The sequence below is a fragment of the Somniosus microcephalus genome, chromosome 6 (assembly GCF_052327205.1).
Source record: "Somniosus microcephalus isolate GS21.2 chromosome 6, FLI_Smic_1.0, whole genome shotgun sequence".
In the NCBI taxonomy this organism is placed as follows: domain Eukaryota; kingdom Metazoa; phylum Chordata; class Chondrichthyes; order Squaliformes; family Somniosidae; genus Somniosus; species Somniosus microcephalus.
The window spans coordinates 38,925,436-38,940,310 of NC_140992.1; the positions used below are offsets into that span (position 1 = coordinate 38,925,436).

The following is a 14,875-nucleotide window of genomic DNA, read 5'->3' on the forward strand; positions in this document are numbered from 1 at the left end:
CCCCTCTCTCTTCTCCCCCCCCCCCTCTCTCTTCTCCCCCCCCCCCTCTCTCTTCTCCCCCCCCCCCCTCTCTCTTCTCCCCCCCCCCCCTCTCTCTTCTCCCCCCCCCCCCTCTCTCTTCTCCCCCCCCCCCCCTCTCTCTTCTCCCCCCCCCCCCCTCTCTCTTCTCCCCCCCCCCCCTCTCTCTCTTCTCCCCCCCCCCCCCTCTCTCTCTTCTCCCCCCCCCCCCTCTCTCTCTTCTCCCCCCCCCCCCTCTCTCTCTTCTCCCCCCCCCCCCCTCTCTCTCTTCTCCCCCCCCCCCTCTCTCTCTTCTCCCCCCCCCCCCCTCTCTCTCTTCTCCCCCACCCTCTCTCTTCTCCCCCCACCCTCTCTCTCTCTCCCCCACGATTTCCCGAGGCTCTCCCCCCCGCGATTTCCCGAGGCTCTCCCCCCCCCCGCGATTTCCCGAGGCTCTCCCCCCCCCCCCCGCGATTTCCCGAGGCTCTCCCCCCCCCCGCGATTTCCCGAGGCTCTCCCCCCCCCGCGATTTCCCGAGGCTCTCCCCCCCCCCCCGCGATTTCCCGAGGCTCTCCCCCCCCCCCCCCCGCGATTTCCCGAGGCTCTCCCCCCCCCCCCCGCGATTTCCCGAGGCTCTCCCCCCCCCCCCCCCCGCGATTTCCCGAGGCTCTCCCCCCCCCCACCCCGCGATTTCCCGAGGCTCTCCCCCCCCCCCCCCCGCGATTTCCCGAGGCTCTCCCCCCCGCGCGATTTCCCGAGGCTCTCCCCCCCCCCCCCGCGATTTCCCGAGGCTCTCCCCCCCCCCCACCGCGATTTCCCGAGGCTCTCCCACCCCCCCCCGCGATTTCCCGAGGCTCTCCCACCCCCCCCCGCGATTTCCCGAGGCTCTCCCCCCCCCCCGCGATTTCCCGAGGCTCTCCCCCCCCCCCGCGATTTCCCGAGGCTCTCCCCCCCCGCCCCGCGATTTCCCGAGGCTCTCCCCCCCCGCGATTTCCCGAGGCTCTCTCACCCGCGATTTCCCGAGGCTCTTCCCCCCCCCCCCGCGATCTCACGAGGCTCTCCCCCCCCCCCCCCCCGCGATCTCACGAGGCTCTCCCCCCCCCCCCCCCCCGCGATCTCACGAGGCTCTCCCCCCGCCCCGCGATCTCACGAGGCTCTCCCCCCGCCCCGCGATCTCACGAGGCTCTCCCCCCCCCCCCCCCCGCAATCTCACGAGGCTCTCCCCCCCCCGCGATCTCACGAGGCTGTGTGCTGGCGTCACGGGGGCCGTGCGCATGCGTGCCGGCGTCAAGGCGGCTGCGCAACGGCCGTGCGCATGCGTGGTTGCCGTTTAAAAAAAAGCCAGAGCGGGCTCTCGCGGGCGGGCGGCGCATGCGCGGTCAGTGCCAGCGGCGCGAGGCGGCCCGCGGGGAGTAGGCAGGGAAACCCCGCGGGCTGGCGGCCGTTAGAGCGGGGAGCAGGCAGGGAAACCCCGCGGGCTGGCGGCCGTTAGAGCGGCTCACTTCGGGCCCCGACACCGTCAAACCTGAGAGGGGGAAGTAGAGAGGGAAGAGGAGAAGGAGAGAGAGGGAAGAGGAGAAGGAGAGAGAGGGAAGAGGAGAAGGAGAGAGAGAGAAGAGAGAGAGATAGAGAAATTTTTGGAGCTTCAGGCCTGCCTGCAGCGGGCCTGGAGACCAGCACCGAGTCCCCCCTGCGCGAGGGTGAGGAGGAGGGAGGGGGGGTTGCTAAACACAATATGAAACTGAAATAAATTGTTAATTAATTCCCTAACACATAATTCAAATATTTACCTTAGTTCCCTAACACACAGAAAGTGTGGGGGAAAAAATTGTGGAAAATCAAGATGGCGGCCACTCACCTCGGTTCAGAAGGATAAGGCCCGCCCACACACGCACCGATTGGTCGACCGGTCAGGTCACCGAAGCGTAGGATTGGTCAATCGTCGAGTCACTCGACACTCAACTGTAGGAAGACCTCGACGTCACACGGTCGCTAATGAGATGCTAATGAGCGGAACGCTGAACGTTTTTGGGATACCGCGGGCGGGATTTTTGTCCGGCCGAAACGTAAATACGCCGATGACCGGTCCGGAATCGCAAGCTTTCTTTTGAGGCGACGCGCGCGTCGGTACGCTCTGTAACTTCCAAACGCATCGAGACCAGGCGGACAGACAGACAGAAGAGCTGCTTTATATATATAGATGATGATGTGATAAGTCAATGCTTGCACATAAACTGTAACACTTTCAGAGGAAGTCTTCTTCTGAGTGATCACTCATAGAAGTGTTTCATTTGTAGTTTTGTAGCCACTTTTTCACATTTGATTCTTACATTCCCAGCTAATCAGTTCTGATAACCTGCTGTTTTACTTTGGGCCATTCAAGTAAGTGTGACACGAAAACTATGATGGCAAAAGTGTGATGGCAGAAGTGTGATGATACAGGCAATAAGTTTACAACAGGAAATGCAGGCAGATGCAGAACTAGTGGTCTCAAAATTCTAATGGTAGTGTGCCTGTAAGTAGTGATGTGAACGTAATGTTTTGCGACTCCACGGTGTCTAAATTGTCAGCCTGCTTGTCCGACATACAGTTCTGGATGAGCCAAAATTTTCTCCAATTAAATATTGGGAAGACCGAAGCCATTGTTTTCGGTCCCCACCACAAACTCCGTTCCCTAGAACTGACTCCATCCCTCTCCCTAACATCTGTCTGAGGCTAAACCACACTGTTCGCAACCTTGGTGTCATATTTGACCCTGAACTGAGCTTCCGACCACATATCTGCAGCATAACAAAGACCACCTACTTCCACCACCGTAACATCGCCCGTCTCCGCCCTTGCCTCAGCTCATCCACTGCTGAAACCCTCATCCATGCCTTTGTTACCTCTAGACTTGACTATTCCAACGCACTCCTGGCTGGCCTCCCACATTCCACCCTACGTAAACTTGAGGTTATCCAAAACTCGGCTGCCCATGTCCTAACTCGCACCAAGTCCCGTTCACCCATCACCCCTGTGCTCGCTGACCTACATTGGTTCCCGGTTATGCAGCACCTCGATTTCAAAATTCTCATCCTTGTTTTCAAATCCCTCCATGGCCTCTCTGGAATTCCCTGCCAAAATCTGTCCACCTCGCTACCTCTCTTTCCTCCTTTAAGACGCTCCTTAAAACCTACCTCTTTGACCAAGGTCACCTGCCTTAATTTATCCTTATGTGGCTCTGTCAAATTTCTTGTCTTAAAATACTCCTGTTCAGCGCCTTGGGACGTTTTACTACGTTAAAGGTGCTATATAAATACAAGTTGTTGTTGTTGTTGACTTAAGTTGTGGGGAACTCCACTTAACATTATGTGACAGGCTCTTGTGGTCTCCCTGTATCACCTAAACATTTAAAATTGCAATGTATTTTGACAATCCTTATTGACCGTCATATTTATAAACTTTGATGTACTGTAGTTGCCTCACCTGATTTTGCATAAAAATGGTAAAAAAAAATGAAATGCAAGTTGTCTCTATTTCCTTTACTGCCCTGCTCTCCAATTCACTCTACATAAACCTCTCTTCCCGATCGTGCCCTGATCCTGTTGCCACTGGCATTTTGGATCTTCTACTTCTACTGAAGCACGGTAATGAAAATCAGCCTCCTATCAAAAACATTTCTTTTGAATCAACAGGTGCCTGCGAGTGAGCAGTATTCCTGAGCCCCAATCACTGTCACAAACTGCCTCTTACATAGAAAATTTCTTGTAGGCCAGGTTATGAACTGGTAACAAACAGTCGGGACTGATTCATGGTGCTGTCCAGCAGCTCCTGATGTTCTGTTCCATTTAAAAAAAAACAAATTCACATGCCCTTTAGATTGGTTTTAATTTTTTGCATCCCTTTCAGAGACTTTTGAAATGGTAACCAACACAGGACTCTGCCCAGTAAAAGAAAGTTAATGGGAATACCCAGGGCTCCTGACACCCTAACAGCTACACCTTGCCTGAATCCCACTCCCAAAGTGAATATCCCTGCACACCCCAGGAAAAGCTGCGCCTCCACTTTTCACAGCCAGAAGTCCTTTCTGGACTTGTGCACCTCTCCACGCCTTTGACATCCTATTTTACGCCACCCACTGTGATCGGCATCCGGCAATCATTCCAATTCCATGTATCCATGGACTTCCCAATCACAGCAACCACCCACCATCCCCCTTCCCTCACTGGTTATATTTCCCCTTCATTTGTTCCCCCCCTCACTCATTAGCTGGCTTTCCCCTGCCTCAATCGTCACTCCCCTACTGAACTGAATTTCCTTTCCTCATCACTTTCCTCCCCTGTTGGCTGGCTTTCCCATGTCTTAGTGGCCCCACTCCTCCACTGACCTGAATATTATGAGAAGATTTAGACTTAATGTAGACTTGACTTACAGCATTCTTCTTCCTTTGAAATCCAGAAAGGTCATAAATGACACCATAGCCATTCAGATGGTCCCCTGGGTACAAAGGTCCAATTTCACTGGGAGAAAGGAGAACTTCTAAAGTATCTGGGAGATACCATTCGATGGTGATGTCACTCATAACTGGCTCAATTGCTTTCTTTAAGGATTTAATTAACTGATTGAGAAAAATACAGCATTAATATTCAAATACATATATACTGGTCTATAATCTTTACTGATAACACAGTGGGCACTTGACCTAGCCCACAGTGTCTCCCAGAAGACAGTCACCTTAAGTACATTAGGATTTCATTCCATGGAGAGTTGGTCTTGTTGGGATTGAGTGTGTAACCAATTGTTGCACAATTGACCCCATGATTGAAGCCCATGATTTAAAAGCAGATATGTTTAAGTAAGAGCCTCAACAGTTTCTCCCTTTTCCCAATATTACATGTATATTATTGAGGGTATCTTTGAAGAACACAATAATAGCAGTAACTGCTGGAAACCCTGTTCTTTTAGTGAGAACAAATAAGCCAAAAAAGTCAATGTAGAATTTCATGATCATCGTTTGCCTTGTTGTGAATATAATCTGGAACCAAAAGTGAAGCTATGTTGTTGAAGAACCATAAGTTGTTAAGTATTACGGGGGAGAAATTGGGTGAGTAGCGCCACCTGTTAGCGCCTAAAGAGGCAGTCAGTGGCTGTAGCACCACTGGCTGCGTCTCCCGCGATATTCAGTAGGGGCGCTAATGGTGGCGTTAGGCTTTTGCGCTGCGCCGCCACCGATGACGTCATCGGTGTGCGCAGCGCCCCATTCGTGCCCCGTTCACGATATTTGGTAGCGAACGCTGCAGTTGCGCCGCTCGCTACCCGCGCCCGGTTCATGGGGCCTCACTGTGCCGGCAGCGGCGCAAGTTAAGGTGGAGGTGCGGGGCGGCTGCTTTTTCGGCGGCCGTCTGCCAGCACCTCCGTCCCCGGCCTCCTAACCACCCCCCCCACCCCCCCACGGCATTGCCGGCTGTTTCCCGAGAGCCCGGCACTTCTCCTTGGTGCCGGGCTCATTTGCCGGCACTCGCGATCAGGGATCGCGCTGTTGCAGGCACCTCCCCCTTAACAGTGGGAGGAAGGCCTGCAGTACCGCAGCGTGCCGTGCCGCAGCGTGTGGCGCTGTGGCACGTTGCGCTGCGATAATCAGTTTCAGCGCCCTAAGAGGGACATGGAGCGCCTTGAGCCTCGTCCCGTGTCCCTCGAGCGGCACTGAAACTGAATTTCTGGCGATCGGAATTACTCTGATCGCTGCGCTAAATCCTGCGCTCAGGCGACTTTTGCGCCACTTTGGCGCCCCAACCCAATTTCTAGGCCTACATGCCTAACTACAAGAGAGAATGACTGAGTGAACATTACTTTTCTTCAATTTTATTTTCAAATATTGCTAGAACATTATGTTATAAGTAATTACATGGACCCTGTTCTTTGAACGGATATTGAACTAACAGCTGTCTGTCCAAGGCAGCGCTGAAAGGAAAGTGGAACACTGCCTATGTCCTATACATGTCCTTATTTTCTGAATCTTCATCTTCAATGCAATTCACCTTTATGAAAAAATTGTGAACATCGTCTAGGGGCCAAGCAGTGCCATCCTGTTCACATTAACTACAATAAGAATATTCCAAATTGGTGATAACATTATATCAACTGCTACATGGACAGGCACTACACTATTTAATCTGAACTAACAAGAAACAGGGCACCAACAAAGAATAATTGTCAGACAACTGCAGCCCTAACAACTGTATTGTTGGGTTATACTAGTTCTGTGGAATTTCAAGTATCACGAAATCAGATATGTAACAAAATAAAATCACCTGTTTCATATTTTATTTTAAATTTAAATTTAATTACAGTAACCTAGATACTCAGAAGGTTAGTGTATTGAACTTATCACTTGGGCAACACAAGGCACGTTAAATTAGAAGAAACTGTTAAAGAAATGAATAAGAACAAGTGATACTGGTTTTCAAAAGATTAGACCCAATTAATGTGATACAGTTTACAAATCAAAAATGAAAGCAAGGCACCGTGATTGCAAATCAACATGATATAACGAAAATCGGGAAAGATGTATACCAGGCGGCTGATCCAATATCGCCCGTTTTACATTATCGCCCAAAGTCAATGCACACATTATTTAAGATTATCAGCCGCCTACCTTTGGTTGTAGTCGTTCACCTTCATTGAAAAATTCAAATGTTCCGCCCGTAACCTTTGCAACCCCACGCAGCAACCGCTTGCAGGCACTAGGACCCAGACCATAACTGAAACATCTAATGAAATGTTATGTTAAAAGTTGTGGCAACACAAATACATCTTTTTCTATACCTTGTCTTTAAAACTATTATAATGAAACTAGATAGCAATATTAATCATGAGCCAGATGAAAGGTTTACTTAATTTCGGAATATGTAATGCTACTGACCCTGAACACTGCCATCAGTTTAAGATGTATAAATTAGAGTTATGGAGCCAATTTTGCTAATAACATTTTCCTTGGAACCAGCAGCCAAATGGATGACTGTTGGACACCAACTTAATAAATTTCTCTAATAGCACTTTTTTGTTTGGTTCATAGCTAAAGGCATTTGGTGAGCTCTTGTTGACCTTCCCAACACCTTTCTTACTCATAACCAAGCAATGAAAGGAGCATTGTGAACCAATAGTACTAAAAACTTATTGGATGTAGCATCTATGAATCAAATTGAATAGCTTGGATCACTGTTATGAAAGGACAGGCAAACTATAGTAAAATAGTTCACCGCCACACAGTAAAAATGTTTGGATTTTAAATGAATGCTTGGTAATTCTGAAGCAAAGATTTGCACCTCCTCAACTACAAAACCGTTTGCTTTTGTTAATTGGTCACTTCTTTTTCAATCCGTGCTGGTTTTTCCTTTTAATGAGGTGATATAATTATGGACAGCAATTTGCTATTAATGCTTACATGCACAAGCTTCCTATTATTAATCCTACTGTTTCACATTTCCTACAGGTTATATAGTGTTCAAGTAACATTGGAAAAATTCATCACCCCTGTGCTGGCTCCCGGTTCAGCAACGTCTCGATTTTAAAATGCTTATCCTTGTTTTAAAATCCCTCCATAGCCTCACCCCTCCCTATCTCTAATCTCCTCCAGCCCTACAATCCTCCAAGATCTCTGCGCTCCTCCAATTCTAGCCTCTTGAGCATCCCTGAATTTAATTGCTCCACCATTGATGGCCGTGCCTTCGGCTGCCAAGGCCTTAAGCTCTGGAATTCCCTCCCTAAACCTCTCTGCCTCTCTACCTCTCTTTCCTCCATTAAGACGCTCCTTAAAACCTACCTCCTGCCCTAACATCTTCCTTTTGTGGCTCGGTGTCAAATTTTATTTGATAACGCTCCTGTGAAGAGCCTTGGGACGTTTTATTATGTCCCATATAAATACAAGTTGTTGTTGTTGTACGCATGTAATACATAGTGTGAAATAACAGATTCTCTGAAGTAATAGTGCTTTAATTAAAGGGATTAGGTTAGCTTGTGAAAGTCATAAGGAGAAGCGAGAAGCTTTTGAGAGGAGCACTCCATCAGCTGCTATCGATGTCAATCTTGTTTCATTTTCTTTGCATAATTAATTCACAAAATAACCAGTCTGTTGGCCTTAAGAAACAAATGACTTATACAGTTTTGCAAAATCTACTGTATGGCACAACTGGTCTTGCCATTTGTTTTTCCCCAAAATGTAGCACACCATTACTGTGGGGAATGCCATTGAAAGACTTGATTATGAATTATTGAACCTCAAACAGAAAGGAAAGGCAAGTTCAGCAGCCAAGGTGAGGTTTAAATTCTTATGCTCTCAAATAGAAGGCTGGTGCTCTACCGCCACAGGATACTGAAACCACTCAAACTACTAATTTGTCGTATTGTTTGAATGTAGAGATTTTAACCATGGGCAGACTTCAAGCAGGGGATCACTTGCTGATGTCCCTGGGGAGAAGCCTGAGCCAGTTTGAAGGCAAGGCCTCACTTCCAGAATCCCGGCACGTTCAGGCACTCACAGGCAACTTGGGCCGGGGGGTGGGGGTCGGGGGTGGGGGGGGGGGGTCGGGAAATGCAAAAGCTCCACCACAGATAAATTCCGGGATTGGAGCAGGAACAGAACAGTAAGAACAGCGTCACGATGTTCAGGCCGCCACTATCCCATTCCCATCTGGCCGAGAGACTTAAAATCAGACCCTAGAAGTTTGATAAGAATTTATTTGAAAATTTAATCTTATAGAAATTGGTGTTGTGCCATGGTGGCAACTATAAGAACTAGTAATAACTTTAATGTGAGCTACATGTGGTTTTGAGCAAAATCAAACAGCAAAATCAAACTGCAATTATAAAGGAATGTAATAGAACCTCACTATCATACACTCAAATATATCACACAGAGCTGATAATGTGCTTCATCTCCGCATACTAAAAAATGTATATCATTCAGTAAAATGAAATATAGCTTCCGACCCATGGATGGGTGAGAATGTTTAATTTAAATAGATTTCTGTTACTCTTTTATGCCGATCATGGGAAATGATGTCTGTGAGGAAATTACCTCACTCAGCTCATAACAAAGTAGACAAAAATGTTTTTGAGTTAAATAAAACCAAGGTCATTGAGAAGCCCTGAGTCAAGAGATCAGACTCTGTCAGATGGAGAGACTTTCAGCATTTTTAATAAAGAATAAAAATCAAACATTTTAAAATAGAAAAATAGCACTGGAGCAAACATGCTGGAATTGCATAGTAAGGGGATTTATTGCAGCATTTGCACTCTGAATCATTGGTGGCAGTGTCTTTAGTCCTTTAGAGATAGACTGTAACCCAGTTGTATTATTTCTCCCTTCAGCCTTCCTGCTATGGAACTCTTCAGAGTTTATAGGATAATAAAGAAAGCATTAACTCATTATTTGTAATTGTCATCTTTACACAGGATGTTGCATTATGTGCAAGTATGTTCAAGAAGTGAGTAATAGAAAGAAAGACTAGCATTTATATAGCGCCTTTCACGACCATTGGACGTCCCAAAGCGCTTTACAGCCAATGAAGTACTTTTTGAATTGTAGTCACTGTTGTAATGTAGGAAACGCGGCAGCCAATTTGCGCACAGCAAACTCCCACAAACAGCAATGTGATAATGATCAGATAATCTGTTTTAGTGATGTTGATTGAGGGATAAATATTGGCCAGGACACCAGGGGTAACTCCCCTGCTCTTCTATCGAAATAGCGCCATGGGATCTTTTATGTTCACCTGAGAGAGTAGATGGGGCCTCAGTTTAACGTCTCATCCAAAAGATGACACCTCCAACAGTGCAGCTTTCCCTCAGTACAGCACTGGAGTGTCAGATTTTTATGCTCAAGTCTCTGGAGTGGGACTTAAACTCACAACCTTCTGACTTAGAAGCAAGGGTGCTACCAACTAAACCACTGGCTGACACAATAGAAATGGAGAAGGAATTAAACAGAGATGGAATGTGCAGATCTCTTTTGAGATAAGGGTTGGGATCAATTGGTAGCACAAAGGAGATTAATATTTCATCTAATGTAACCGAGATACAAAAGAAATATAACAAAAGTACCTTGCAGAACTTGCATTTTTTCGTACCAGTTCTATAATTTTCCCAGCATGGCTCACTGAAGCATCAGTCAAAATAAAAAGCTGCCGAGGATACCCACGATGCACTGGTTGTTTGAAAATCCAGGATAAAGCACCAAGAATATTGGTGCCACCCATGTCAGCCCTCATCCTCTGAACATACTCACAGGCCAAAGATAAGGTCTCCTTTAAACAAGCAAAAAAGTCATTACCCAGAGATTCTAGAAAATGCAGGTAAGCTTATAGAGAAGGAATTATATAAACATGTGACCTAATAACTTCAAATGCTTGGATATTTGATTACAAGTCAAAATATCATGGGTACTGCTCGTTGGGGTTTACTGGGTGACCTCAGTTGGATTAGTCTCAGAGATTCAGGTAGAGCATCAAGTGACAATCAAGTGTTCTGCCAACAAGGGAAAAATGAGAAACGGGCTTTGTCCAGCATATCTGAAATTGTGACTGCGTTCCGCTGGCCATTGTCGGCTATTGTGGAAAGATGGGAAGCTCAGACTGCATCTCACCCTCTCAAGTAACTGAATAAAATGTTTCAAAAATGGTATCTGAAAAGAGAAATTTTTAGAAATATTAAAAGTTTTACTATTCCAACTGAAACTGTAAACGTTTAAAGGAGTTGGGTTTTATTTTCAATTATGGGCCAAGGAAAAAGCAGCAAAATTTCCATTTTAAGCATATTAAGGGGAATTTTTAGATATGTGGCCATGCGGCTTTACCACGTGCCCAGATAAGCTTGACCTGTATAAAACACTAGTTAGGCCACAGCTAGAGTACTGCGTACAGTTCAGGTCACCACATTACAGGAAAGATGTGATTGCACTAGAGAGGGTACAGATGAGATTTACGAGGATGTTGCCAGGACTGGAGAATTTTAGCTATGAGGAACGATTGGAGAGGCTGGGGTTGTTTTCTTTGGAGCAGAGGAGGCTGAGGGGAGATTTAATTGAGGTGTATAAAATTATGAGGGGCCTAGATAGATAGAGTGGATCGGAAGGACCTATTTCCCTTAGCAGAGAGGTCAATAACCAGGAGGCACAGATTTAAAGTAATTGGTAGAAGGATTAGCAGGGAATTGAGGAGAACTTTTTTCACCCAGGGGGTGGTGGGGGTCTGGAACTCACTGCCTGAAAGGGTGGTGGGGGCAGAAACCCTCATCGCATTTAAAAAGTACTTGGATATGCACTTGAAGTGCCGTAACGGACCAAGAGCTGGGAAGTGGGATTAGGCTACATAGCTCTTTTTTGGCCGGCACAGACACGATGGGCCAAATGGCCTCCCTCTGTGCCATAAATTTCTATGATTCTATAAGCGGTGGCTTTTGTCCAGCGGTTTTCCAGTATGTGATAAATAAAGTATTAAAATTTGCCACTGGGTAACATTCAGATGGTGAAATTACTCTTTTAATGAAAAACAGGAGAATGCTAATTATTCTCTGCAATTAATGACTGTTAAGAAAATAGAACATTCTGGAAATATATGGGGTCAGTCAGCAAGTGTGTATACCTGTTACCTTTTGTTTCTACTGTTGTGAGAATGGCTTTTTTTAGAAATTGCATATCTTAAAGCTGCATGATCCTGTCATTTTATTACAGGTTTGTTAATTTATAGATTTTCTAAATTGCAACATCACATTAGAGTCATAGGCCGCGATTTTGCAAATGGATGCGGCTTGGGAGCGAGTCAGCTGGTTTCCAGGTTCCAGTCCCATCCCCAACTGCATCCGGCCCACGGATGTGATTTTACGTCGATTGACCTTGTTAGCCCGCCCTGCGGGCTTGCCGGCCAATTCAGAGGAAGCCGGTCAGGTGACGTCATTTGATGACGCGTCATCTGCCGGTTTTCTTAAAGGGAGCGCGCACAATTTTTCTTTGACAGCTCATTTCTCAGTGTTTGACAGCATTGAGGTGCTGCAAACTCTAACAATCACTGTACAAAGGTGAGCTCTTACACCCAGGCTCTCCAATGACTCCCTCCTTAGGCTAGAACAGATGGCAGCTGCAGGTGAGATTACAGAAGCAATCTGTCACTGGTGAGAGAGGTTCTCCCAATGAGGTGGGACTAGGCAGCCAATTCAAAACTTGTTACCTACAGAAAAGTTTAAATACATTAAAAATGAATTTCCCAACATTTTCTTCACACCACTTCTTCAGCTGTCATCAATGCAGAAACATTACAGCAGACTCACAACATGCCACACTTACCTGGCATGGTGTCCGGACGTCAGGAAACCCGAGGCAGAAGCGGCAAAATTCAAAAAGAGCCTGTTAACAAGTATCACGTACCTGGTAACAGACAGGTAAGTGGCTATAATCCTCTTCCCGTCACTAGGTGTCGGGTCCTTGTGCAAATCGGGGACCCGACACTTGGGAAGATTGATTGGAGGCAGGTTAACAGCGGGTTTCCTACCCGCTGTCAAACTTTGCGATTTTGACAGCGATCCCACCTCCAATCCTACACTCTGAGGACCGGCAAAATTCCGGCCATAAAGCCATAGGGGGAAAAATTCAGTATCGCCCCGTTTGGGGCGCCATTATCGGCCATTCGCAAAGTTTAGCGCCTGACGCTAATTATCGCCTCTGACAGCAAACTTGGCTTTTATCGCCCCTGGAGGTGATTGGAGCGCTAAATCAGGCGCTTCACACCTGTCTTAAGGCGCAAAGGCTGAGGAGCGAGGCGTTACCTCAGAGCGGCTGGCAAAGCAAGGAAGGGCAAATCAAAATAAACCTGCAAACTCCTTCACACAGCGTTGAATCTCTCCAGAAGTCTCTCTCTCTCTCTCTCTCAGAATGCGTGGTGCAAAAATGTCACCGACAAAAAAGGCAGGAAGTGGTCGCCTTTAAATAGCGCTCCCCCAGTCCCTTTCTGACAGCATAATGCTCCCCTCAACCTGTCATTGCTAGCGGCAGGCAGTAAGGCAGGGGGCATCACTCAATATCCAGTCTGGGACGCTAATGGGGCGTTGCGCACTCGACTGATGTCACGATCTGCCGGCGCAGGAGATCGTGGCTGTAGTGTTTAGCGCCGCTGCAAAATGTCTAGTTAATTTTGCAAACAGTGCAAACATCGCCGCGCCCGGGCACTAGTTGCTTTGCGCCCCATTAGCGCCCTCTTAAGGCGCTAACGGGAGGCGCAAACAACTGAATTTTTCCCCCATAGTGTCATAACGGCACAGAAGGCGGCCATTCGGCCCATCGAGTCCGTGCTAGCTCTCTGTAGAGCAATCCAGTCAGTCCCGTTACCCCGCTCTATCCCCGTAGCCCTGCAAGTTTATTTCCCTCAAGTACCTATCCAGTCTCCCCTTGAAAACATAGAAACATAGAGATAGGAACAGGAGTAGGCCATTCGGCCCTTCGAGCCTGCTCCGCCATTCAATGAGATCATGGCTGATCTTCGTCTGAGATCATAGCTGATCTTACCAGTTCAGTACCCCGTCCCCGCCTTTTCTCCGTAACCCTTAATCCCCTTAGCCTTCAGAAATATATCCAATTCTCTCTTGAAAATATTTATTGAATTAGCCTTCGCAGCCCTCTGTGGCAGGGAATTCCACAGGCTCACCACTCTTTGAGTGAAGAAATTCTTCCTCATCTCTGTTTTAAATGATTTGCCCGCTATTTTTAGACTGTGGCCCCTGATTCTGTGCTCCCCGGCCATTGGAAACATTCTCTCTGAATTCAGCCTGTCCAGGCCTGCCATAATTTTATATGTTTCGATGAGATCCCCTCTCAATCTTCTAAACTCCAGTGAGTACAAGCCCAAACTATTTAATCTCTCTTCGTAGGTCATTCCCACCATTCCAGGTATCAGCCTGGTGAATCGCCGTTGCACTCTTTCCATGGCAAGAACATCCTTCCGCAGATGGGGCGACCAAAACTGTACACAATATTCCAGATGCGGTCTCACCAGCACCTTGTACAGCTGTAGTAAGGTATCCCTATTCCTATACTCGAACCCCCTTGACATGAAGGCCAACATACCATTTGCCTTCTTAATCGCCTGTTGCACCTGCATGCTCTCCTTCAGTGACTGGTGCACAAGAACACCCAGGTCCCTCTGCACTTCCCCATCTCCCAATCTATTGCCATTTAGATAATAATCTACCCTCCTGTTTTTACCCCCAAAGTGGATAACCTCGCATTTATCCACATTATAGTGCATCTGCCACATATCCGCCCATTCCCCCAACCTGTCCAAATCGCACTGTAGCCTCCTGACATCCTCATCAGAGCCCACCCCTCCTCCTAGTTTAGTGTCGTCAGCGAATTTGGAAATATTGCATCCAATTCCCTGATCCAGATCATTTATATATATTGTGAACAGCTGGGGTCCCAGGACAGATCCTTGCGGCACCCCGCTGGTCACTGCCTGCCACTCCGAAAACGAGCCGTTTATTCCAACTCTCTGTTTTCTATCCGCCAGCCAGTTCTCTATCCACGTTAATACTTTGCCCCCAATCCCATGAGCCTTAATTTTGCATGATAATCTTTTGTGTGGAACCTTATCGAAGGCTTTCTGGAAGTCAAGGTACACCACATCCACTGGCTCTCCCCCATCTATTTTACCAGTTACTTCCTCAAAAAATTCCAGCAGATTAGTCAAACACGATTTACCCTTTGTAAATCCATGTTGACTCTGTCCGATCCTTTCCCCATTTGTCAAGTGCTCCGCTATTTTATCCTTAATAATGGACTCTAGCATTCTGCCCACAACCGATGTAAGGCTTACTGGTCTATAATTCCCTGCTTTCTCTCTACCCCCCTTTTTAA

The 14,875-nt window shown here is 47.2% G+C and overlaps 1 protein-coding gene across 3 annotated transcripts in view; it reads right to left on the reverse strand.

The window, feature by feature from the left end:
* The window catches only part of vwa5b2 (von Willebrand factor A domain containing 5B2), a 135,375-nt gene that overhangs the window by 48,627 nt on the left and 71,873 nt on the right, over positions 1 to 14,875 (reverse strand). For all 3 annotated transcript variants that reach the window (XM_085990062.1, XM_085990061.1, XM_085990063.1), the window contains exons 10-12: positions 10,078 to 10,280; positions 6,632 to 6,746; positions 4,409 to 4,594 (exon numbers count right to left, since the gene is read on the reverse strand). In XM_085990062.1, coding sequence (XP_085846188.1) covers positions 4,409 to 4,594; positions 6,632 to 6,746; positions 10,078 to 10,280 — 504 coding nt within the window. The remainder of the gene's footprint in view (positions 1 to 4,408; positions 4,595 to 6,631; positions 6,747 to 10,077; positions 10,281 to 14,875) is intronic.